We start from the raw sequence: 27,954 nt of genomic DNA on the forward strand, positions 1-27,954 counted from the left end.
CTCTCTCTCTCTGTCTATCTCTCTCTCTGACCTCTTTTTGCTGACTGCTCTTTTGTCATTCATGTCCCTGGTGTTCAGCTTTCCTACTAATCCAGTGGTTTGGTCACGTCACTTTCCCTGACTGTGTGTGTGAGTGTGTATGAGTTTGTGTGAGTGTGTATGAGTTTGTGTGAGTGTGTGTGAGTGTGCATGAGTTTGTGTGCGTGCTTGTATTTGCTGAAAACAGTGTAAGTTCTCAACATGAAACAGGCAAGCAGATTGTCCAGCTTTGCGTGGGTTTTAATTTCATTGGGGAAATAGGGCATTACCTCTACAACACCCTGGCCAAGGAGTATCAGGATCACCATACAGTACTGATTACCTCTACAACACCCTGGCCAGGGAGTATCAGGATCACCATACAGTACTGATTACCTCTACAACACCCTGGCCAAGGAGTATCAGGATCACCATACAGTACTGATTACCTCTACAACACCCTGGCCAGGGAGTATCAGGATCACCATACAGTACGGATTACCTCTACAACACCCTGGCCAGGGAGTATCAGGATCACCATACAGTACTGATTACTGCTACAACACCCTGGCCAAGGAGTATCAGGATCACCATACAGTACTGATTACTGCTACAACACCCTGGCCAAGGAGTATCAGGATCACCATACAGTACTGATTACTGCTACAACACCCTGGCCAAGGAGTATCAGGATCACCATACAGTACTGATTACCTCTACAACACCCTGGCCAGGGAGTATCAGGATCACCATACAGTACTGATTACTGCTACAACACCCTGGCCAAGGAGTATCAGGATCACCATACAGTACTGATTACCTCTACAACACCCTGGCCAAGGAGTATTAGGATCACCATACAGTACTGATTACCTCTACAACACCCTGGCCAGGGAGTATCAGGATCACCATACAGTACTGATTACTGCTACAACACCCTGGCCAAGGAGTATCAGGATCACCATACAGTACTGATTACTGCTACAACACCCTGGCCAAGGAGTATCAGGATCACCATACAGTACTGATTACTGCTACAACACCCTGGCCAAGGAGTATCAGGATCACCATACAGTACTGATTACCTCTACAACACCCTGGCCAAGGAGTATCAGAATCACCATACAGTACTGATTACCTCTACAACACCCTGGCCAGGGAGTATCAGGATCACCATACAGTACTGATTACTGCTACAACACCCTGGCCAAGGAGTATCAGGATCACCATACAGTACTGATTACTGCTACAACACCCTGGCCAAGGAGTATCAGGATCACCATACAGTACTGATTACCTCTACAACACCCTGGCCAAGTAGTATCAGGATCACCATACAGTACTGATTACCTCTACAACACCCTGGCCAGGGAGTATCAGGATCACCATACAGTACTGATTACTGCTACAACACCCTGGCCAAGGAGTATCAGGATCACCATACAGTACTGATTACTGCTACAACACCCTGGCCAGGGAGTATCAGGATCACCATACAGTACGGTATACCTCTACAACACCCTGGCCAGGGAGTATCAGGATCACCATACAGTACTGATTACTGCTACAACACCCTGGCCAAGGAGTATCAGGATCACCATACAGTACTGATTACTGCTACAACACCCTGGCCAAGGAGTATCAGGATCACCATACAGTACTGATTACTGCTACAACACCCTGGCCAAGGAGTATCAGGATCACCATACAGTACTGATTACCTCTACAACACCCTGGCCAGGGAGTATCAGGATCACCATACAGTACTGATTACTGCTACAACACCCTGGCCAAGGAGTATCAGGATCACCATACAGTACTGATTACCTCTACAACACCCTGGCCAAGGAGTATTAGGATCACCATACAGTACTGATTACCTCTACAACACCCTGGCCAAGGAGTATCAGGATCACCATACAGTACTGATTACCTCTACAACACCCTGGCCAAGGAGTATCAGGATCACCATACAGTACTGATTACCTCTACAACACCCTGGCCAAGGAGTATCAGGATCACCATACAGTACTGATTACTGCTACAACACCCTGGCCAAGGAGTATTAGGATCACCATACAGTACTGATTACCTCTACAACACCCTGGCCAGGGAGTATCAGGATCACCATACAGTACTGATTACTGCTACAACACCCTGGCCAAGGAGTATCAGGATCACCATACAGTACTGATTACCTCTACAACACCCTGGCCAAGGAGTATCAGAATCACCATACAGTACTGATTACCTCTACAACACCCTGGCCAGGGAGTATCAGGATCACCATACAGTACTGATTACTGCTACAACACCCTGGCCAAGGAGTATCAGGATCACCATACAGTACTGATTACTGCTACAACACCCTGGCCAAGGAGTATCAGGATCACCATACAGTACTGATTACCTCTACAACACCCTGGCCAGGGAGTATCAGGATCACCATACAGTACTGATTACTGCTACAACACCCTGGCCAAGGAGTATCAGGATCACCATACAGTACTGATTACCTCTACAACACCCTGGCCAAGGAGTATCAGGATCACCATACAGTACTGATTACCTCTACAACACCCTGGCCAAGGAGTATCAGGATCACCATACAGTACTGATTACCTCTACAACACCCTGGCCAGGGAGTATCAGGATCACCATACAGTACTGATTACTGCTACAACATCCTGGCCAAGGAGTATCAGGATCACCATACAGTACTGATTACTGCTACAGCACCCTGGCCAAGGAGTATCAGGATCACCATACAGTACTGATTACCTCTACAACACCCTGGCCAAGGAGTATTAGGATCACCATACAGTACTGATTACCTCTACAACACCCTGGCCAAGGAGTATCAGGATCACCATACAGTACTGATTACCTCTACAACACCCTGGCCAAGGAGTATCAGGATCACCATACAGTACTGATTACCTCTACAACACCCTGGCCAAGGAGTATCAGGATCACCATACAGTACTGATTACTGCTACAACACCCTGGCCAAGGAGTATTAGGATCACCATACAGTACTGATTACCTCTACAACACCCTGGCCAGGGAGTATCAGGATCACCATACAGTACTGATTACTGCTACAACACCCTGGCCAAGGAGTATCAGGATCACCATACAGTACTGATTACCTCTACAACACCCTGGCCAAGGAGTATCAGAATCACCATACAGTACTGATTACCTCTACAACACCCTGGCCAGGGAGTATCAGGATCACCATACAGTACTGATTACTGCTACAACACCCTGGCCAAGGAGTATCAGGATCACCATACAGTACTGATTACTGCTACAACACCCTGGCCAAGGAGTATCAGGATCACCATACAGTACTGATTACCTCTACAACACCCTGGCCAGGGAGTATCAGGATCACCATACAGTACTGATTACTGCTACAACACCCTGGCCAAGGAGTATCAGGATCACCATACAGTACTGATTACCTCTACAACACCCTGGCCAAGGAGTATCAGGATCACCATACAGTACTGATTACCTCTACAACACCCTGGCCAAGGAGTATCAGGATCACCATACAGTACTGATTACCTCTACAACACCCTGGCCAGGGAGTATCAGGATCACCATACAGTACTGATTACTGCTACAACATCCTGGCCAAGGAGTATCAGGATCACCATACAGTACTGATTACTGCTACAGCACCCTGGCCAGGGAGTATCAGGATCACCATACAGTACTGATTACCTCTACAACACCCTGGCCAAGGAGTATCAGGATCACCATACAGTACTGATTACCTCTACAACACCCTGGCCAGGGAGTATCAGGATCACCATACAGTACTGATTACTGCTACAACACCCTGGCCAAGGAGTATCAGGATCACCATACAGTACTGATTACTGCTACAACACCCTGGCCAAGGAGTATTAGGATCACCATACAGTACTGATTACTGCTACAACACCCTGGCCAAGGAGTATCAGGATCACCACACAGTACTGATTACCTCAACAACACCCTGGCCAAGGAGTATCAGGATCACCATACAGTACTGATTACTGCTACAACACCCTGGCCAAGGAGTATCAGGATCACCATACAGTACTGATTACTGCTACAACACCCTGGCCAAGGAGTATCAGGATCACCATACAGTACTGATTACCTCTACAACACCCTGGCCAAGGAGTATCAGGATCACCATAGAGTATGGATTACTGCTACAACACCCTGGCCAAGGAGTATCAGGATCACCATACAGTACTGATGACCTCTACAACACCCTGGCCAAGGAGTATCAGGATCACCATACAGTACTGATTACTGCTACAACACCCTGGCCAAGGAGTATCAGGATCACCATACAGTACTGATTACTGCTACAACACCCTGGCCAAGGAGTATCAGGATCACCATACAGTACTGATTACCTCTACAACACCCTGGCCAAGGAGTATCAGGATCACCATACAGTACTGATTACTGCTACAACACCCTGGCCAAGGAGTATCAGGATCACCATACAGTACTGATTACCTCTACAACACCCTGGCCAAGGAGTATCAGGATCACCATACAGTACTGATTACCTCTACAACACCCTGGCCAAGGAGTATCAGGATCACCATACAGTACTGATTACTGCTACAACACCCTGGCCAAGGAGTATCAGGATCACCATACAGTACTGATTACCTCTACAACACCCTGGCCAAGGAGTATCAGGATCACCATACAGTACTGATTACTGCTACAACACCCTGGCCAAGGAGTATCAGGATCACCATACAGTACTGATTACTGCTACAACACCCTGGCCAAGGAGTATCAGGATCACCATACAGTACTGATTACTGCTACAACACCCTGGCCAAGGAGTATCAGGATCACCATACAGTACTGATTACCTCTACAACACCCTGGCCAAGGAGTATTAGGATCACCATACAGTACTGATTACCTCTACAACACCCTGGCCAAGGAGTATCAGGATCACCATACAGTACTGATTACCTCTACAACACCCTGGCCAAGGAGTATCAGGATCACCATACAGTACTGATTACTGCTACAACACCCTGGCCAAGGAGTATCAGGATCACCATACAGTACTGATTACTGCTACAACACCCTGGCCAAGGAGTATCAGGATCACCATACAGTACTGATTACCTCTACAACACCCTGGCCAGGGAGTATCAGGATCACCATACAGTACTGATTACTGCTACAACACCCTGGCCAAGGAGTATCAGGATCACCATACAGTACTGATTACCTCTACAACACCCTGGCCAAGGAGTATCAGGATCACCATACAGTACTGATTACCTCTACAACACCCTGGCCAAGGAGTATCAGGATCACCATACAGTACTGATTACCTCTACAACACCCTGGCCAGGGAGTATCAGGATCACCATACAGTACTGATTACTGCTACAACATCCTGGCCAAGGAGTATCAGGATCACCATACAGTACTGATTACTGCTACAGCACCCTGGCCAAGGAGTATCAGGATCACCATACAGTACTGATTACCTCTACAACACCCTGGCCAGGGAGTATCAGGATCACCATACAGTACTGATTACTGCTACAACACCCTGGCCAAGGAGTATCAGGATCACCATACAGTACTGATTACCTCTACAACACCCTGGCCAAGGAGTATTAGGATCACCATACAGTACTGATTACCTCTACAACACCCTGGCCAAGGAGTATCAGGATCACCATACAGTACTGATTACCTCTACAACACCCTGGCCAAGGAGTATCAGGATCACCATACAGTACTGATTACCTCTACAACACCCTGGCCAAGGAGTATCAGGATCACCATACAGTACTGATTACTGCTACAACACCCTGGCCAAGGAGTATTAGGATCACCATACAGTACTGATTACCTCTACAACACCCTGGCCAGGGAGTATCAGGATCACCATACAGTACTGATTACTGCTACAACACCCTGGCCAAGGAGTATCAGTATCACCATACAGTACTGATTACCTCTACAACACCCTGGCCAAGGAGTATCAGGATCACCATACAGTACTGATTACCTCTACAACACCCTGGCCAAGGAGTATCAGGATCACCATACAGTACTGATTACCTCTACAACACCCTGGCCAAGGAGTATCAGGATCACCATACAGTACTGATTACTGCTACAACACCCTGGCCAAGGAGTATTAGGATCACCATACAGTACTGATTACCTCTACAACACCCTGGCCAGGGAGTATCAGGATCACCATACAGTACTGATTACTGCTACAACACCCTGGCCAAGGAGTATCAGGATCACCATACAGTACTGATTACCTCTACAACACCCTGGCCAAGGAGTATCAGAATCACCATACAGTACTGATTACCTCTACAACACCCTGGCCAGGGAGTATCAGGATCACCATACAGTACTGATTACTGCTACAACACCCTGGCCAAGGAGTATCAGGATCACCATACAGTACTGATTACTGCTACAACACCCTGGCCAAGGAGTATCAGGATCACCATACAGTACTGATTACCTCTACAACACCCTGGCCAGGGAGTATCAGGATCACCATACAGTACTGATTACTGCTACAACACCCTGGCCAAGGAGTATCAGGATCACCATACAGTACTGATTACCTCTACAACACCCTGGCCAAGGAGTATCAGGATCACCATACAGTACTGATTACCTCTACAACACCCTGGCCAAGGAGTATCAGGATCACCATACAGTACTGATTACCTCTACAACACCCTGGCCAGGGAGTATCAGGATCACCATACAGTACTGATTACTGCTACAACATCCTGGCCAAGGAGTATCAGGATCACCATACAGTACTGATTACTGCTACAGCACCCTGGCCAGGGAGTATCAGGATCACCATACAGTACTGATTACCTCTACAACACCCTGGCCAAGGAGTATCAGGATCACCATACAGTACTGATTACCTCTACAACACCCTGGCCAGGGAGTATCAGGATCACCATACAGTACTGATTACTGCTACAACACCCTGGCCAAGGAGTATCAGGATCACCATACAGTACTGATTCCTGCTACAACACCCTGGCCAAGGAGTATTAGGATCACCATACAGTACTGATTACTGCTACAACACCCTGGCCAAGGAGTATCAGGATCACCATACAGTACTGATTACCTCTACAACACCCTGGCCAGGGAGTATCAGGATCACCATACAGTACTGATTACTGCTACAACACCCTGGCCAAGGAGTATCAGGATCACCACACAGTACTGATTACCTCAACAACACCCTGGCCAAGGAGTATCAGGATCACCATACAGTACTGATTACTGCTACAACACCCTGGCCAAGGAGTATCAGGATCACCATACAGTACTGATTACTGCTACAACACCCTGGCCAAGGAGTATCAGGATCACCATACAGTACTGATTACCTCTACAACACCCTGGCCAAGGAGTATCAGGATCACCATAGAGTATGGATTACTGCTACAACACCCTGGCCAAGGAGTATCAGGATCACCATACAGTACTGATGACCTCTACAACACCCTGGCCAAGGAGTATCAGGATCACCATACAGTACTGATTACTGCTACAACACCCTGGCCAAGGAGTATCAGGATCACCATACAGTACTGATTACTGCTACAACACCCTGGCCAAGGAGTATCAGGATCACCATACAGTACTGATTACCTCTACAACACCCTGGCCAAGGAGTATCAGGATCACCATACAGTACTGATTACTGCTACAACACCCTGGCCAAGGAGTATCAGGATCACCATACAGTACTGATTACCTCTACAACACCCTGGCCAAGGAGTATCAGGATCACCATACAGTACTGATTACCTCTACAACACCCTGGCCAAGGAGTATCAGGATCACCATACAGTACTGATTACTGCTACAACACCCTGGCCAAGGAGTATCAGGATCACCATACAGTACTGATTACCTCTACAACACCCTGGCCAAGGAGTATCAGGATCACCATACAGTACTGATTACTGCTACAACACCCTGGCCAAGGAGTATCAGGATCACCATACAGTACTGATTACCTCTACAACACCCTGGCCAAGGAGTATCAGGATCACCATACAGTACTGATTACTGCTACAACACCCTGGCCAAGGAGTATCAGGATCACCATAGAGTATGGATTACTGCTACAACACCCTGGCCAAGGAGTATCAGGATCACCATACAGTACTGATTACTGCTACAACACCCTGGCCAAGGAGTATCAGGATCACCATACAGTACTGATTACTGCTACAACACCCTGGCCAAGGAGTATCAGGATCACCATACAGTACTGATTACTGCTACAACAACCTGGCCAAGGAGTATCAGGATCACCATACAGTACTGATTACTGCTACAACACCCTGGCCAAGGAGTATCAGGATCACCATACAGTACTGATTACTGTTACAACACCCTGGCCAAGGAGTATCAGGATCACCATACAGTACTGAGTACTGCTACAACACCCTGGCCAAGGAGTATCAGGATCACCATACAGTACTGATTACTGCTACAACACCCTGGCCAAGGAGTATCAGGATCACCATACAGTACTGATTACTGCTACAACATCCTGGCCAAGGAGTATCAGGATCACCATACAGTACTGATTACTGCTACAGCACCCTGGCCAGGGAGTATCAGGATCACCATACAGTACTGATTACCTCTACAACACCCTGGCCAAGGAGTATCAGGATCACCATACAGTACTGATTACCTCTACAACACCCTGGCCAGGGAGTATCAGGATCACCATACAGTACTGATTACTGCTATAACACCCTGGCCAAGGAGTATCAGGATCACCATACAGTACTGATTACTGCTACAACACCCTGGCCAAGGAGTATTAGGATCACCATACAGTACTGATTACTGCTACAACACCCTGGCCAAGGAGTATCAGGATCACCATACAGTACTGATTACCTCTACAACACCCTGGCCAGGGAGTATCAGGATCACCATACAGTACTGATTACTGCTACAACACCCTGGCCAAGGAGTATCAGGATCACCACACAGTACTGATTACCTCAACAACACCCTGGCCAAGGAGTATCAGGATCACCATACAGTACTGATTACTGCTACAACACCCTGGCCAAGGAGTATCAGGATCACCATACAGTACTGATTACTGCTACAACACCCTGGCCAAGGAGTATCAGGATCACCATACAGTACTGATTACCTCTACAACACCCTGGCCAAGGAGTATCAGGATCACCATAGAGTATGGATTACTGCTACAACACCCTGGCCAAGGAGTATCAGGATCACCATACAGTACTGATGACCTCTACAACACCCTGGCCAAGGAGTATCAGGATCACCATACAGTACTGATTACTGCTACAACACCCTGGCCAAGGAGTATCAGGATCACCATACAGTACTGATTACTGCTACAACACCCTGGCCAAGGAGTATCAGGATCACCATACAGTACTGATTACTGCTACAACACCCTGGCCAAGGAGTATCAGGATCACCATACAGTACTGATTACCTCTACAACACCCTGGCCAAGGAGTATCAGGATCACCATACAGTACTGATTACCTCTACAACACCCTGGCCAAGGAGTATCAGGATCACCATACAGTACTGATTACTGCTACAACACCCTGGCCAAGGAGTATCAGGATCACCATACAGTACTGATTACCTCTACAACACCCTGGCCAAGGAGTATCAGGATCACCATACAGTACTGATTACTGCTACAACACCCTGGCCAAGGAGTATCAGGATCACCATACAGTACTGATTACCTCTACAACACCCTGGCCAAGGAGTATCAGGATCACCATACAGTACTGATTACTGCTACAACACCCTGGCCAAGGAGTATCAGGATCACCATAGAGTATGGATTACTGCTACAACACCCTGGCCAAGGAGTATCAGGATCACCATACAGTACTGATTACTGCTACAACACCCTGGCCAAGGAGTATCAGGATCACCATACAGTACTGATTACTGCTACAACACCCTGGCCAAGGAGTATCAGGATCACCATACAGTACTGATTACTGCTACAACAACCTGGCCAAGGAGTATCAGGATCACCATACAGTACTGATTACTGCTACAACACCCTGGCCAAGGAGTATCAGGATCACCATACAGTACTGATTACTGTTACAACACCCTGGCCAAGGAGTATCAGGATCACCATACAGTACTGAGTACTGCTACAACACCCTGGCCAAGGAGTATCAGGATCACCATACAGTACTGATTACTGCTACAACACCCTGGCCAAGGAGTATCAGGATCACCATACAGTACTGATTACTGCTACAACACCCTGGCCAAGGAGTATCAGGATCACCATACAGTACTGATTACTGCTACAACACCCTGGCCAAGGAGTATCAGGATCACCATACAGTACTGATTACTGCTACAACACCCTGGCCAGGGAGTATCAGGATCACCATACAGTACTGATTACTGCTACAACACCCTGGCCAAGGAGTATCAGGATCACCATACAGTACTGATTACTGCTACAACACCCTGGCCAAGGAGTATCAGGATCACCATACAGTACTGATTACTGCTACAACACCCTGGCCAAGGAGTATCAGGATCACCATACAGTACTGATTACCTCTACAACACCCTGGCCAAGGAGTATCAGGATCACCATACATTACTGATTACTGCTACAACACCCTGGCCAAGGAGTATCAGGATCACCATACAGTACTGATTACTGCTACAACACCCTGGCCAGGGAGTATCAGGATCACCATACAGTACTGATTACTGCTACAACACCCTGGCCAAGGAGTATCAGGATCACCATACAGTACTGATTACTGCTACAACAACCTGGCCAAGGAGTATCAGGATCACCATACAGTACTGATTACTGCTACAACACCCTGGCCAAGGAGTATCAGGATCACCATACAGTACTGATTACTGCTACAACACCCTGGCCAAGGAGTATCAGGATCACCATACAGTACTGATTACTGCTACAACACCCTGGCCAAGGAGTATCAGGATCACCATACAGTACTGATTACCTCTACAACACCCTGGCCAAGGAGTATCAGGATCACCATAGAGTATGGATTACTGCTACAACACCCTGGCCAAGGAGTATCAGGATCACCATACAGTACTGATGACCTCTACAACACCCTGGCCAAGGAGTATCAGGATCACCATACAGTACTGATTACTGCTACAACACCCTGGCCAAGGAGTATCAGGATCACCATACAGTACTGATTACTGCTACAACACCCTGGCCAAGGAGTATCAGGATCACCATACAGTACTGATTACCTCTACAACACCCTGGCCAAGGAGTATCAGGATCACCATACAGTACTGATTACTGCTACAACACCCTGGCCAAGGAGTATCAGGATCACCATACAGTACTGATTACCTCTACAACACCCTGGCCAAGGAGTATCAGGATCACCATACAGTACTGATTACCTCTACAACACCCTGGCCAAGGAGTATCAGGATCACCATACAGTACTGATTACTGCTACAACACCCTGGCCAAGGAGTATCAGGATCACCATACAGTACTGATTACCTCTACAACACCCTGGCCAAGGAGTATCAGGATCACCATACAGTACTGATTACTGCTACAACACCCTGGCCAAGGAGTATCAGGATCACCATACAGTACTGATTACCTCTACAACACCCTGGCCAAGGAGTATCAGGATCACCATACAGTACTGATTACTGCTACAACACCCTGGCCAAGGAGTATCAGGATCACCATAGAGTATGGATTACTGCTACAACACCCTGGCCAAGGAGTATCAGGATCACCATACAGTACTGATTACTGCTACAACACCCTGGCCAAGGAGTATCAGGATCACCATACAGTACTGATTACTGCTACAACACCCTGGCCAAGGAGTATCAGGATCACCATACAGTACTGATTACTGCTACAACAACCTGGCCAAGGAGTATCAGGATCACCATACAGTACTGATTACTGCTACAACACCCTGGCCAAGGAGTATCAGGATCACCATACAGTACTGATTACTGTTACAACACCCTGGCCAAGGAGTATCAGGATCACCATACAGTACTGAGTACTGCTACAACACCCTGGCCAAGGAGTATCAGGATCACCATACAGTACTGATTACTGCTACAACACCCTGGCCAAGGAGTATCAGGATCACCATACAGTACTGATTACTGCTACAACACCCTGGCCAAGGAGTATCAGGATCACCATACAGTACTGATTACTGCTACAACACCCTGGCCAAGGAGTATCAGGATCACCATACAGTACTGATTACTGCTACAACACCCTGGCCAGGGAGTATCAGGATCACCATACAGTACTGATTACTGCTACAACACCCTGGCCAAGGAGTATCAGGATCACCATACAGTACTGATTACTGCTACAACACCCTGGCCAAGGAGTATCAGGATCACCATACAGTACTGATTACTGCTACAACACCCTGGCCAAGGAGTATCAGGATCACCATACAGTACTGATTACCTCTACAACACCCTGGCCAAGGAGTATCAGGATCACCATACATTACTGATTACTGCTACAACACCCTGGCCAAGGAGTATCAGGATCACCATACAGTACTGATTACTGCTACAACACCCTGGCCAGGGAGTATCAGGATCACCATACAGTACTGATTACTGCTACAACACCCTGGCCAAGGAGTATCAGGATCACCATACAGTACTGATTACTGCTACAACAACCTGGCCAAGGAGTATCAGGATCACCATACAGTACTGATTACTGCTACAACACCCTGGCCAAGGAGTATCAGGATCACCATACAGTACTGATTACTGTTACAACACCCTGGCCAAGGAGTATCAGGATCACCATACAGTACTGAGTACTGCTACAACACCCTGGCCAAGGAGTATCAGGATCACCATACAGTACTGATTACTGCTACAACACCCTGGCCAAGGAGTATCAGGATCACCATACAGTACTGATTACTGCTACAACACCCTGGCCAAGGAGTATCAGGATCACCATACAGTACTGATTACTGCTACAACACCCTGGCCAAGGAGTATCAGGATCACCATACAGTACTGATTACTGCTACAACACCCTGGCCAGGGAGTATCAGGATCACCATACAGTACTGATTACTGCTACAACACCCTGGCCAAGGAGTATCAGGATCACCATACAGTACTGATTACTGCTACAACACCCTGGCCAAGGAGTATCAGGATCACCATACAGTACTGATTACTGCTACAACACCCTGGCCAAGGAGTATCAGGATCACCATACAGTACTGATTACCTCTACAACACCCTGGCCAAGGAGTATCAGGATCACCATACATTACTGATTACTGCTACAACACCCTGGCCAAGGAGTATCAGGATCACCATACAGTACTGATTACTGCTACAACACCCTGGCCAGGGAGTATCAGGATCACCATACAGTACTGATTACTGCTACAACACCCTGGCCAAGGAGTATCAGGATCACCATACAGTACTGATTACTGCTACAACACCCTGGCTTTCTCAACAGAAATAGAAAGGGAAAGAGGATACCTAGACAGTTATACAACTGAACGCCTTCAACTGAAATGTGTCTTCCACATTTAACCCAACGCCACTGAATCAGAGAGGTGCAGGGAGCTGCCTTAATCGACATCCACGTTTTCGGCACCCGGGGAACAGAGCTTTACTGTTTACAGAATATGTGTGTAGTGTGTGTGTATTGTGTGTGTGTGTGTGTGTGTGTGTATCATAAATATGTGTCTGATGAAGTGTGTTAGACTTGTCAGGATGTAGGCCACTACATCAAAGGAATCCCTCTACTTCTTATTGAGACAGAAAACAAACATATTGTGCCAGCAAATGAAATGAAGCACTCTGATGGCCAGAAAGATTTGTCTCATGGTATCAACTGGACATACTATTTGGGGATTCATCATGTGTATTTTTGTTCAACCTATATGAGAATATCACTCACTACACAAGAATACAATGACTAGTTTGAGAAAACAGGTAGTAACATGGATGAAATCCTACACGTATCTGTGGGATGGTAGCTGGCTTAATGTATATGCTTTGGATTATGGAGAGAGGGAGTGTAGTGTAGGTGAAAATATGTAATCTCCTGTCCAAAAATGATGCTCTATGTAGAGCACATTGCAGCATGTTTCTCCGTTTTCTATTTGTGAACATGCACTTGTGGTAGTGAGCCCGAAATAGAAACCGGAATCACAGACAGACGCTCAAGCACACATACCCCTCTTATCACCTAGCTCTCTGCAACACTGTTTCCGTTCACCACTGTTGATACAGTATCTGTCTCACCCTCTCAAACTCTCTTACTTTCTCACAGAAAGTGCTTTCTCAAAAACCTCCTCATAACAAAAACCTCATATCAAAAACACATCCTTTATTTAACCAGTAATACATGAGGCCTGTCAAAAGTAAAAATAGCGAAAACAAAGAAGATCCTAAACATAGTTTTTCTTTCTTTTCCCAACCCCTCCTCTGCAGGTTTTCCTGAGCACCCTCTGTCTGTGAGTGTGTGTCTGAGTGTGTGTGTGTCTTAGTGTGTGTGTTATGGCCTCTGGGACGGACGACCCATACCGTAAGATGCTAATGCTAGGGGCCATCGCCGCGGCGTCAGCCTTCGTGGTCACAATCTTCATCGTGGTGGTCTGTGTGGGCTGCCAGAGGTAAGAGGTCACTGCCAACACATTTGACACATCTCACAGATTTCTCTCTCTCTCTCCCAATCGCTTTTTCTCTCTCTCTTATCCCTCTCTCTACCTCTTTCTAATCTCCTCTTTTATTTATCCCTCCCCCTCTCCCATCTCACACTCTGTCTTCCATCTCACAATGTCTGTCCCTCCTCCCTCCCTTTCCTCCCCCCCCCCATCCCAACCTCCGTGCATCCTGAGAAGAGAATGTGTGATGAATGTTAATGGTTTGTATTGTCAGATCAGATTAAATGCTCTTCCTAGGACAGTGGAGAGGGCAGGGCACATCCACAGTCTAGGGAACAGGGCTCCCTCTCGCTAGACAGAAGCAATGGAACACAGTACGGTGTGGTTCTTACAGAACCTTCAGGGACTAATGAGATTCAACCCTCAGTGGCTTTGTTGCCAGGGGATATGCACTATGACCAGACATAGAGATGTACTGAAGCTCAATGTTAAGCTTAATGTTAAGGAATCTGTCAATGTAACCAATAAAATAAATATGTTGATGTTGCCACAAACTGTCTGGATAAAAGTCTCCTCTTTACTCTTTTTAGTTTGGTAAACAATTTATTTTTCTTGTGCCGAACTCCTGCCTCCAATGTGTTGTTATAGTGTGACAGTCCTGTGGGATGTGGAGGTGTAGACACCTGCCCACTGTTCCCCAAGGGTAGACAGAGCTGAGAGGTGTCTAGAGAGGGGTGATGTGTCGTGGGCTGAAGAGAGAGACCCCTGAGTCCCCGGGGCATCTCAATGGTACTAAGTGGACTCTGCAAGTGTGTACTGTAGGTGCACATGTGCATCTCCTCTCCTTCATCTTCGCTGAACTGAAATCAACAGTCCCCCATGGTTACAGAACGTTCCCAGAGCACCAATAGTAACGTGTGGAAATGTGTTCAACCATGAAGGAATGTTTACTTCTCAGCTCTGAGTGAAACTCAGCAGAGACAGGGTTAATAATTTCATAGTAGTAATCACTGTTACTTCGTGTCCCAAGGAAAAACAAGACCAAACATCCTGTGTCCAATGGAGAGAAGGGTACCTCAGTAGAAATGGTGAGTTATCTTCACTTCCCACGCAGCCCCCTTCTCTTTTCCTCACCCCTTCTAAGTCCTCATTTCATGTGTATGTTTTCTGTTGTGTGATTCAGACCTACCACAATCCCTTCACCGTTATTTGTTATCGACCCTCTCAATAAATTGCATTCCTACTTCCTGTCACATGACTTTGAGTGCTCACTCCACCACCCAGCATAAAAGTTTAAATACTTTTCACCCTTATTTTTAGCAGAAGGTGGGAACCAAACAACAGTTATTTCAAACACATCTAGAACCACCCTGTAGATGACCAGTACATCCAACTGACCAGTCTCTATGTACCTATCTCTGTTTCTATCTTCCCCTCTCTCTCTCTCTCTCTCTCGCTGTCTCTCTCTCTCTCTCTCTCTCTCTCTCTCTCTCTCTCTCTCTCTCGCTGTCTCTCTCTCTCACTGTCACTCTCTCTCTCTCGCTGTCTCTCTCTCGCTGTCTCTCTCTCTCTCTCTCCCTCTCTCTCTCTCTCGCTGTCTCTCTCTCTCTCTCTCTCTCTCCTCTCTCTCTCTCTCTCTCTCTCGCTGTCTCTCTCTCTTTCTCTCTCTCTCTCTCTCTCTCTCTCTCTCTCTCTCTCTCTCTCTCTCTCTCTCTCTCTCTCTCTCTCTCTCTCTCTCTCTCTCTCTCTCTCTCGCTGTCTCTCTCTCTCTCTCTCCCTCTCTCTCTCTCCCTCTCTCTCGCTCCTCTCTCTCGCTGTCTCTCTCTCGCTGTCTCTCTCTCTCTCTCTCTCTCTCCCTCTCTCTCTCTCTCTCTCTCTCGCTGTCTCTCTCTCTTTCTCTCTCTCTCTCTCTCTCTCTCTCCCTCTCCTCTCTCTCTCTCTGTCTCTCTCTCTCTCTCTCTCTCTCTCTCTCTCTCTCTCTCTCTCCTCTCGCTGGTCTCTCTCTCTCTCTCTCGCTGTCTCTCTTCCCTCTCTCTCTCTCTCGCTGTCTCTCTCTCTCTCTCCTCTCTCTCTCCTCGCTGTCTCTCTCTCTCTCTCTCTCTCTCTCTCCTCCTCTTCTCTCTCTCCCTCTCTCTCGCTCTCTCTCTCTCGCTGTCTCTCTCTCGCTGTCTCTCTCTCGCTCTCTCTCTCTCTCTCTCTCTCCAACTCTCTCTCTCTCGCTGTCTCTCTCTCCCTCTCTCTCTCTCTCTCCATCTCTCTCTCTCTCTCTCTCTCTCTCTCTCTCTCTCTCTCTCTCGCTGTCTCTCTCTCGCCCTCTCTCTCTCTCCCTGTCTCTCTCTCTCTCTCTCTCTCTCTCTCTCTCTCTCTCCCTCTCTCTCCCTCTCTCTCTCTCGCTGTCTCTCTCTCTCGCTGTCTCTCTCTCTCCTCTCTCTCTCTCGCTGTCTCTCTCTCTCTCTCCCTCTCTCTCGCTTGTCTCTCTCTCGCTCTCTCTCTCTCGCTGTCTCTCTCTCGCTGTCTCTCTCTCGCTGCTCTCTCCCTCTCTCTCTCTCTCTCTCTCTCTCTCTCTCTCTCTCTCCCTCTCCTCTCTCTCTCTCTCCCTCTCTCTCCTGCTCTTGCTGTCTCTCTCTGCTGTCTCTCTCTCTCTCGCTGTCTCTCTCTCTCTCTCCCTCTCTCTCTCTCTCTCTCGCTGTCTCTCTCTCTCTCCCTCTCTCGCTGTCTCTCTCTCTCTCCCTCTCTCTCTCTCTCTCTCGCTGTCTCTCTCTCTCTCTCTCTCTCTCTCTCTCTCTCTCCCTCTCTCTCTCTCTCTCTCTCTCTCTCTCTGTCTCTCCCTGCAGGGTGCTCTCCGTCAGCCCAAGAACAGTTCCATGAGTAAATCTGACACCAGGCTGCATGAGATCAACCGCCTGCCTTGCAACGGCAACAGTAAGTAACAATACTGACAATCAACTGCCAATAATTTGAAAACTGTCGTTACATAGCAGAGATGGAAACTATGTAACAATGACCTGAAAATAAAGGTCCTTCTCACTCGCTCTAGGTGGGGGTAAGAATCGTCCAGCCAGTATGGACCTGCTCCTCCTCCATAGCCGTCGCTCCACGTCTGACCTCCGCCCACCCCTGGTCCGCCAGCTTCCACAGATCCCCAACAGACCAGTGGGGAAGGGAGACCCCGAGGGGGGAGACATTCGGGGGGGAGGAGGAGACGGGGTCAGAGACCACACCTACACTGAGGTGGGAATCCGGAACTCACCCGTCCGTTGCCTTGATGATGGGCTGTATGAGGTTGTAGGGGTTCGAGAGGCAGACACGGTGCCCCCCGCTCCCCCTCCCACGTCGGCCAACACCCCGGCAACACTAAGGGCTTCACAGAGCCCCAATGGGACCCGCAACAACGTGGTCCGAAATGAGAATGGGAATGGAAATGGGAATGTGCGTATTTATGCTATGAAAGCTACCCAATAGAAGTGTTGACACTTGATATTGTGAACACCTGCCTTTAAAAATGACTGTTATTTTTGTTATTTCGCTTTTTTTTGGTTGGTCCAACGGAATAACAAGGACCTTTCACTTCTGTGTGTTTGTGTGTATATCTATGTGTATCTGACAGGGGAAGGGCAGAGGGAACGGCAGAGGGGCTGTTAATGGCTGTAGCACTCTTGGTAGAGGAGGGAAGGGGCCCAATGGTGCTAACGGTGTTAACGGATCTAGCGGCTCGCCCTTGTCCTCCCTTCCCTCCCTGGCCATTCAGGACCCAGTAACGGCAGAGTACGCCTCCATCCGGAAGGTCAAGAAGGTAAACAGTGTTTTTACAACTGCTTTCCAATGGAGCTCTGGAACATTATATGAATTTGATATGAATTTGTACTCGTTTCTAATTAAATGAAATGTATTAAGGTGAACAAGGCATCGAAGAACGAGATAGGGAACACAGAGTCAGATGACCAATCAAGTGTCCAATCAAGTGTGGGAGAGTCACCCTCTGCCCCGCCCCCTCTGCTGCCCCGCAGCCAGGAGGTTCCACGGAAACAGCTGGAGCCATTCCACCTGCACGTCTTCCCGAAGGTACTTCCCCAGTAGGGCACTTATGGACAGAGATTCTGTATATATGGTGTAATTCTTCACCAGCTTGTGCAGATAGGGGCAGCAGGTAGCCTAGTGGTTAGAGCGTAGGGGCGGCAGGTAGCCTAGTGGTTAGAGCGTAGGGGCGGCAGGTAGCCTAGTGGTTAGAGCGTAGGGGCGGCAGGTAGCCTAGTGGTTAGAGCGTAGGGGCGGCAGGTAGCCTAGTGGTTAGAGCGTAGGGGCGGCAGGTAGCCTAGTGGTTAGAGCGTAGGGGCGGCAGGTAGCCTAGTGGTTAGAGCGTAGGGGCGGCAGGTAGCCTAGTGGTTAGAGCGTAGGGGCGGCAGGTAGCCTAGTGGTTAGAGCGTAGGGGCGGCAGGTAGCCTAGTGGTTAGAGCGTAGGGGCGGCAGGTAGCCTAGTGGTTAGAGCGTAGGGGCGGCAGGTAGCCTAGTGGTTAGAGCGTAGGGGCGGCAGGTAGCCTAGTGGTTAGAGCGTAGGGGCGGCAGGTAGCCTAGTGGTTAAGAGCGTAGAGGCAGCAGGTAGCCTAGTGGTTAGAGCGTAGAGGCAGCAGGTAGCCTAGTGGTTAGAGCGTAGGGGCAGCAGGTAGCCTAGTGGTTAGAGTGTAGGGGCAGCAGGTAGCCTAGTGGTTAGAGCGTAGAGGCAGCAGGTAGCCTAGTGGTTAGAGCGTAGAGGCAGCAGGTAGCCTAGTGGTTAGAGCGTAGGGGAGGCAGGTAGCCTAGTGGTTAGAGCGTAGAGGCAGCAGGTAGCCTAGTGGTTAGAGCGTAGAGGCAGCAGGTAGCCTAGTGGTTAGAGCGTAGAGGCGGCAGGTAGCCTAGTGGTTAGAGCGTAGGGGCGGCAGGTAGCCTAGTGGTTAGAGCGTAGGGGCAGCAGGTAGCCTAGTGGTTAGAGTGTAGGGGCGGCAGGTAGCCTAGTGGTTAGAGCGTAGGGGTGGCAGGTAGCCTAGTGGTTAGAGCGTAGGGGCAGCAGGTAGCCTAGTGGTTAGAGTGTAGGGGCGGCAGGTAGCCTAGTGGTTAGAGCGTAGGGGCAGCAGGTAGCCTAGTGGTGAGAGCATGGGGCGGCAGGTAGCCTAGTGGGTAGAGCGTAGGGGCAGCAGGTAGCCTAGTGGTTAGAGCGTAGGGGCGGCAGGTAGACTAGTGGTTAGAGCGTAGGGGGGGCAGGTAGCCTAGTGGTTAGAGCGTAGGGGCGGCAGGTAGACTAGTGGTTAGAGCGTAGGGGCGGCAGGTAGCCTAGTGGTTAGAGCGTAGGGGCAGCAGGTAGCCTAGTGGTTAGAGTGTTGGTCTAGTAACCAAAAGGTTGCAAGAGCAAATCCCTGAGCTGACAAGGTGAAAATCTTTCGATCTGCCCCTGAACAAGGCAGTTAACCCACTGTTCCTAGGCCGTCATTGAAAATAAGAATTTGTTCTTAACTGACTTGCTAGTTAAATAAAGGTTTAAAAAATGCTGAATGGCAGCCATATGAACCTGTCAGTTCTACCATTTATCCACCAGGGGGAACTATGTCCTACAGATTGTTCTTCTTTCTACTCATTATCCAGTGTTTGAGCTCAGAGGAAGAGTATAATGTTTACTGTTCATTTTGTATAGTTTATTTCACTTGTGTTTATTATTTATTTCACTTGCTTTGGCAATGTAAACATACAGTATGTTTTCCATGCCAATAAAGACCTTTGAGTTGAATTGAATTGAGTAGATACGCTCCATCCAGGTTGAAGTTTCCTTAACCACAACTCTAGCATCAGATCACCCTAATCCCAATCCTAATCTTAACCATTGGGAGGAAACATGTGAAACTGGCCTTAGATCAGTGTGTAAGGAGTAGTTCTGGCCTGATCTTAATCACTATTTCCAGCCACATGAGCACAGCCTCGAATGGCCTTACAGTATCTGTCAACATGACTAAAAGTCAGGTCCTCACAGATTATGTCTAAAGGGATGACAAACTATCCATCTTTCATTCTTTAGCCTATGTCCCACAGACATGATTCAATCTCATTGTTAAGTGTGCCCCGGGCTTGATATCACTTTCTAATCAGATAAGCCTGTTGGAAATAGTGTTTATAAACAGTCAAGGCCAATTTGGGGGCTGCACTGAAGGAGGGAAATGGAGGGACAATGATTGGATAAAGATCAAACTTGTTTGGCAGTCCTACCTGTTTTTACTTACTGTGTGTGTGTGTGTGTGTGTGTGTGTGTGTGTGTGTGTGTGTGTGTGTGTGTGTGTGTGTGTGTGTGTGTGTGTGTGTGTGTGTGTGTGTGTGTGTGTGCGTGTGTGTGTGTGTGTGAATGTAATATGCTCCGTCACACGTTTGGATAGATTGATGTTATTTTAGCGGTGGGTCTGTGATTTTGTATATGATCTACTTATTGTCCCCCATGATGAAATCAGGGGAGGGGACTGTGGATCTGTGTCCATCCATCCGTTAGTTCGTACGTTAGTCACACACGATATCTCAGACAGCACTGGACGAATTTTTACAAACCTTGGGTGAATGATGCATCTTGCCATAGAGAGCCGGCATTTGAAGAATCTAAAATATATTTGGATTTGTTTAGCACTTTTCTGGTTACTACGTGATTCCATATGTGTTATTTCATAGTTTTGATGTCTTCGCTATTATTCTACATTGTAGAAAATAGTAAAAATAAAGAAAAACCCTTGAATGAGGAGCTGTGTCAAAACGTTTATATATATAAATACAACTGTGTGTGAATTATTGTGTGTCGTCTCACACTCTCTAGTGTGTCCTTGAGAGAGAGCTTGTTTTTGTCTATTTAGTGTGTGTGTGTTTTGGAGAAAGCCAGTGAGCGTGTTCTCTTTGTTGTTTGTAGTCATGTTGATGCCTATGTACTCTGTGTGGACGTGCTCCATAGCGTGTGTGTGTGTGTGTGTGTGTTTGTGAGTGTGTGTGTGTGCGTGCGTGCACGTGCACGTGCATGTGTGTGTGTGAACCTGCGTCCCCGCCCTTCTCCTGCTCTGTGGAGGACATGTTGTGTGAGTGGCTAGTGAAGCTGAGGGGCCGATTAAGCAAGAGCCTGGCTGGCTGCCAAGTCGTGTGTATTCTTGTGTGTGCAATCGTTTTTTAGAATATAAATTAAACCCGTAACTATGAGATTGTATTAACAAGCACAATTAACAAACTTCTCAGGAACTTTAATGAACTTTAATTGCGTTTACTAATGTTGCTCATAAAAACATTCATAAATCACTGAAACCATAAATGGTGGATATTTTAAGTTTTTAAGTAATATTTTAAATAATATAAGTCACAGTTCTTTCAGCTAAATAAAGATTGACGTTTTTTATCACTTGAGGCTGAGAAACATCTGACTAATTGACCAAGAGTTAAAAAAGATCCACAGATGAAGAAGAAAATCTGATTTGATGGCAGCATCTGATTGTGGTTATGATTGCTGTCTGATTTCTGGACAGCTGTGTGCTGTGTGGGCTGTCTTCTGAGATGCACACACACACTTGCACATACACACACAGACACACACACATACACGTGGGCAGGATCTTTGATCTGGGGGCCATGTGTATATGAAACACAAATGATTCATTAACCATCTCAGTAGTCTTTTGTTGTGATCAGTTATACTTATATGGAAAATAGCAACTAGAAAGACAAGAGGCGCAGTAATATGGTGGAGGGGAGACTAAACCAGTTGCATACAGATTGTCTGCTGTAAAATGGGGAGACATTTGCTAGTACTCTAAATGTCCACTTACAAATGTGTGAACAGAGATGATTTGATGCCAGAACATAATTTGATCCATATGCACAACCCAAACCATTTCAACAACCATGTCATTCCTCTTTACAAACACAGTCCCTCACCGTTGTACTACAAGACCAGTGGTGGAACGGATGTGTGTAGATAGTCACATGAGAGCCACCTGTTTGTGGACTGATACACACAAACACAAACACTCCTCCCACTCTCTGCTGTTCAGTGTGGACTGATACACACACACACTCCTCCCACTCTCTGCTGTTCAGTGTGGACTGTGTTTACCTGTCCGACAAGCGTGCCACTTCCTACTCCCACAAGACTCTGAATAAACATTTACAAGAGAACACACACACAGTGTTTGTTTTTCATGGGCATCCTGTGTCGACTGTCTATGTATCTGCAGGCCGGACCTAAAGCTGAGGTTACCTACCAGAGATAATCTACTGCGTGTGTGTAATTATGTTTGCCTGCGTGTGTGTATGCAAAACAGTTGTTTCTTTGAGTTATTTTGCTGGAATTTATACCGGATGTTGTTAATTACAAGGCCTATACTCAACTATAAAGGAGCTGGTCAAAGCCATAACCGATTTGGGCCCTGAGTATGAGTGCTGGTCTAGGATCCATATAGATTAGCACTCCTACCATTGAGGCTCTAATAGTGAATATGGGCCTTGGCGACCAGGCTGCCAGCTGAGCCCTCACCTCTCTTCTCTGTGTGTCCACCAGGAGACGGTATTCATGGGGAATGGGGAACAGTACATCTGGAAGCCCCCAGAGGATGATGACATCATCACCCTGCACCGAGCGCCTGCACCCCCGGGGGAGAACGGACAGGGATACACACCTACAGCCATGGAGGTGATGGATGTGACTGTGTGTGTGGGTGTCTGGAGGTGGAAAAGGTATTTGTGTCAGGGCGGGATTTGTGTGTGTGCATTGCTTAGGTATATATGGTTTGTGTACAGTAAATGTGTGTTAGCTTCAGACCTGGGTTCAAATAATTTTTCAGGTATTTCAATTACTTTTCAAAATACTTTTCAAAACATGTATTCAGATAACCTTTCTTTGAAAAAAAATAACAAGTAGTTGGAATGTATTTGGAAATACACTTGGAAAGTATTTGAAAATACTCAAATACACTGAGTCAAATACTCTCCCATGCATTTCAATCAATCAATCTTTATGTATGTAGCACGTCTACAGGAGGATGCATTTCAATCAATCTTTATGTATGTAGCACGTCTACAGGAGGATGCATTTCAATCAATCTTTATGTATGTAGCACGTCTACAGGAGGATGCATTTCAATCAATCTTTATGTATGTAGCACGTCTACAGAGGATGCATTTCAATCAATCTTTATGTATGTAGCACGTCTACAGAGGATGCATTTCAATCAATCTTTATGTATGTAGCACGTCTACAGAGGATGCATTTCAATCAATCTTTATGTATGTAGCACGTCTACAGAGGATGCATTTCAATCAATCTTTATGTATGTAGCACGTCTACAGAGGATGCATTTCAATCAATCTTTATGTATGTAGCACGTCTACAGGAGGATGCATTTCAATCAATCTTTATGTATGTAGCACGTCTACAGAGGATGCATTTCAATCAATCTTTATGTATGTAGCACGTCTACAGAGGATGCATTTCAATCAATCTTTATGTATGTAGCACGTCTACAGGAGGATGCATTTCAATCAATCTTTATGTATGTAGCACGTCTACAGGAGGATGCATTTCAATCAATCTTTATGTATGTAGCACGTCTACAGAGGATGCATTTCAATCAATCTTTATGTATGTAGCACGTCTACAGGAGGATGCATTTCAATCAATCTTTATGTATGTAGCACGTCTACAGGAGGATGCATTTCAATCAATCTTTATGTATGTAGCACGTCTACAGGAGGATGCATTTCAATCAATCTTTATGTATGTAGCACGTCTACAGGAGGATGCATTTCAATCAATCTTTTTTTTTTTAAGTGCTGAAAGAAATAAAAGAATAAAAGGCAAACACAAGTTTTCTATACAAATAACAAATGAAGATAGACAAGAATACAATAAAGAGACAAATGTATTCTATTTATATAGAATGAGATCAAATAAATAGTTGTGTTTGTGGTACGTAGCTTATGCCTACCCATACCATAACCCCACCACCACCATTGGGCACTCTGTTCACAATGTTGACCTCAGCAAAACGCTCACCAACATGACACCATACACGTGGTCTGCGGTTGTGAGGCCGGTTGGACGTACTGCCAAATTCTCTAAAACGACGTTGGATGCGGCTTATGGTAGAGAAATTAACATTAAATTCTTTGGCAAAAACTCTGGTGGATGTTCCTGCAGTCAGCATGCCAATTGCACGCTCCAACAAAACTTGAGACAACTGTGGCATTGTGTTGTCTGACAAAACTGCACATGTTGGAGGGGCCTTTTATTGTCCCCAGTACAAGGTGCACATGTGTAATTATCATGCTGTTTAATCAGCTTCTTGATATGCCACACCTGTCAGGTAGATTATCTTGGCAAAGTAGAAATGCGCACTAACAGGGATGTAAAGAAATTTGTGCAAAACAATTGAGAGAAATATGCTTTTTGTATGTAAAACTTTTCTGGGATCTTTTATTTCAGCTCATGAAACATTGGACCAACACTTTACATGTTGCGTTTATATTTTTGTTCAGTGTAAAAGCATGGCTAAAAATATCTATCCTAATGTCTTTCTTAAAAATGTCTACAGTTTCTGAGGTCCTCAGATTCTCTGGCAGGCTATTCCAAAGGCCAAGACAATAGTGACTGACCAAATGCTTTGGTTTTGACCTTTGGAAGCACTAAAAGACCAGAGGAACACACACATACAAGGGCTGAGAGACCGACCGGGCAAATATACTAAAATACACAGAAAACATGTATTTAAATAACAAATACTCAAATACACGTGTATTTGAACCCAGGTCTGGTTAACTTTATGTGTGAATTGTGACAGAGGGGGTCATGTTTACCAAGAGAGCTCCTCTTTGATTGGCCGTGCCATCATAACACAGACAACCTTTGACGTTCATGTCTTCCTGAGTCAAACTGGGTCAGGGGCCTGGTCTGTGGTTAAACTGCAGGGTCGGGTTACAGCCATGTGGAACCCCAATATGGGGGTCGACCCATAACCCATAACCTCTACACCCTGACCCTTAGCTCTAACATATCAGTCAAACTATAGGACCAAGTGACACCCCATTCCTCATGTAGTGCACTACTTCTGGCCAGTTCCATTTTTCGCTCGGGTTCCAGACCAGAAGTAATTGGAATGATTGACATGAGGAGTTATGGGATACTTTAGAGGGTATCTTGAAATGAGACAGTCTGGAGTCAGGAGGGTAAAGCAACCCCTCCCTCCCTATCTCTCTCTCTCAATTCAATTCAATTTAAGGGCTTTATTGGCATGCAAAACATATGTTAACGTTGCCAAAGCAAGTGAAATAGATAATAAACAAAAGTGAAATAAACAATAAAAATGAACAGTATACATTAAGTTACAAAATAATAAAGACATTTAAATTGTCATTTTATGTCTATATACAGTGTTGTAATGATGTGAAAATAGTTAAAGTACAAAAGAGAAAATAAATCAACATAAATGTGGGTTGTATTTACAATGGTGTTTGTTTTTCCTGGTTGCCCTTTTCTTGTGGCAACAGGTCACAATTTTTAACATTTTAATTTTACCCCGTTTTCTCCCCAATTTCGTGGTATCCAATTTTTTTAGTAGCTACTATCTTGTCTCATCGCTACAACTCCCGTACGGGCTCGGGAGAGACAAAGGTTGAAAGTCATGCGTCCTCCGATACAGAACCCAACCAAGCCGCACTGCTTCTTAAAACAGCGCGCATGCAACCTGGAAGAAAGCCGCACCAATGTGTCGGAGGAAACACCGTGCACCTGGCAACCTTGGTTAGCGCTCACTGCGCCCAGCCCGCCACAGGAGTCGCTGGTGCGCAATGAGACAAGGATATCCCTACCGACCAACCCCTCCCTAACCCGGACGCTGTGCGTCGCCCCACGGACCTCCCAGTCGCGGCCGTTTACGACAGAGCCTGGGCGCTAACCCAGAGTCTCTGGTGGCACAGCTGGCGCTGCAGTACAGCGCCCTTAACCACTGCGTCACTCGGGAGGCCCCAGGTCACAAATCTTGATGCTGTGATGGACCCGGTGGTAATTCACCCAATAGATATGAGAGTTTATAAAAAATAAAAAATAAATCCAAATTCTTTGTGAGTGTGTGTAATCTGAGGGAAACATGTGTCTCTAAATTGTCATACATTTGGCAGGAGGTTAGGAAGTGCATCTCAGTTTCCATCTCATTTTGTGGGCATTGTGCACATAGCCTGTCTTCTCTTGAGAGACAGGTCTGCCTATGGCGGCCTTTCTCAATAGCAAGGCTATGCTCACTGAGTCTGTACATAGTCAAAGCTTTACTTAATTTTGGGTCAGGCGTAGAATGCTTCCGTGCTTTCTGTCTCAGTTCATTCACTGCCTCATTTAGGTGTCCAGTTGAGCTTATTTTTAAGTAATTGTAATGTGTGCAGTACTCTTTTTATGTTGTACCAATTGAGATCTTTGGTCTAATTCCCTTAGATCTGGATATTTTCTGCAACATCATTATTTTAGTATTTTTGGTGTTTACTCCCAGGGCCCGGGTCTGGCAGTACTGTTCTAGCAGGTCCAAACTCTGCTGTAGGCCATGTGCTGAGGGTGACAGCAGGCACAGGTCATCTGTGAAGATGCGTATGCATTTAACCTATGAATTGTAGAGACTAACACCAATGGCTAAGGATTTTTCTAAAATGGTCAATTCATTGACGTAAATATTGAAGCGCACAGGGCATAGATTGCAACCCTGGCAAAGGCCCCACTCCTGGTTAAAGAATTCGGTTGTTTTGATGCTACACATATTTATTTAATTATGTAATATGTTTTACCCCTAACACCACTTTCAATAACTTTGTGAACAATCCTGTATGCCAAATAGTATCAAATAATCTTTGGAAGTCAATAAAGATAGCATAAATGTTGGTATTATTTTGGTGGACATGTTTATCTATCAGGGTGTTTAGGGTGTAAATACGATCGGTGTGCTATGTTTTGCTATAAATCCACTTTGGCTTTTACCCAGGACATTGTGTTTATTAAGGAAGTTTAGAACTCTTACATTTATACTACAGAAAACCTTCCCCAGGTTACCATTCACACAAATGCCTCTGTAATTGTTTGGATCAAATTTGTCTCCTTCCTTAAAGATTAGGGTTATGAGTCCTCGGTTCCAGATACAATAAC

General features: G+C 46.3%; 1 protein-coding gene across 1 annotated transcript in view; it reads left to right on the forward strand.

The window, feature by feature from the left end:
* Nucleotides 1-27,954, forward strand: part of LOC109868970 (uncharacterized) — a 115,973-nt gene that overhangs the window by 62,848 nt on the left and 25,171 nt on the right. The window contains exons 2-8 of the mRNA XM_020458756.2: nt 14,623-14,804; nt 15,826-15,883; nt 17,630-17,717; nt 17,833-18,224; nt 18,403-18,588; nt 18,690-18,857; nt 23,335-23,466. Coding sequence (XP_020314345.2) covers nt 14,689-14,804; nt 15,826-15,883; nt 17,630-17,717; nt 17,833-18,224; nt 18,403-18,588; nt 18,690-18,857; nt 23,335-23,466 — 1,140 coding nt within the window. The 5' untranslated portion in view covers nt 14,623-14,688. The remainder of the gene's footprint in view (nt 1-14,622; nt 14,805-15,825; nt 15,884-17,629; nt 17,718-17,832; nt 18,225-18,402; nt 18,589-18,689; nt 18,858-23,334; nt 23,467-27,954) is intronic.

The sequence above is a fragment of the Oncorhynchus kisutch genome, linkage group LG24 (assembly GCF_002021735.2).
Source record: "Oncorhynchus kisutch isolate 150728-3 linkage group LG24, Okis_V2, whole genome shotgun sequence".
In the NCBI taxonomy this organism is placed as follows: domain Eukaryota; kingdom Metazoa; phylum Chordata; class Actinopteri; order Salmoniformes; family Salmonidae; genus Oncorhynchus; species Oncorhynchus kisutch.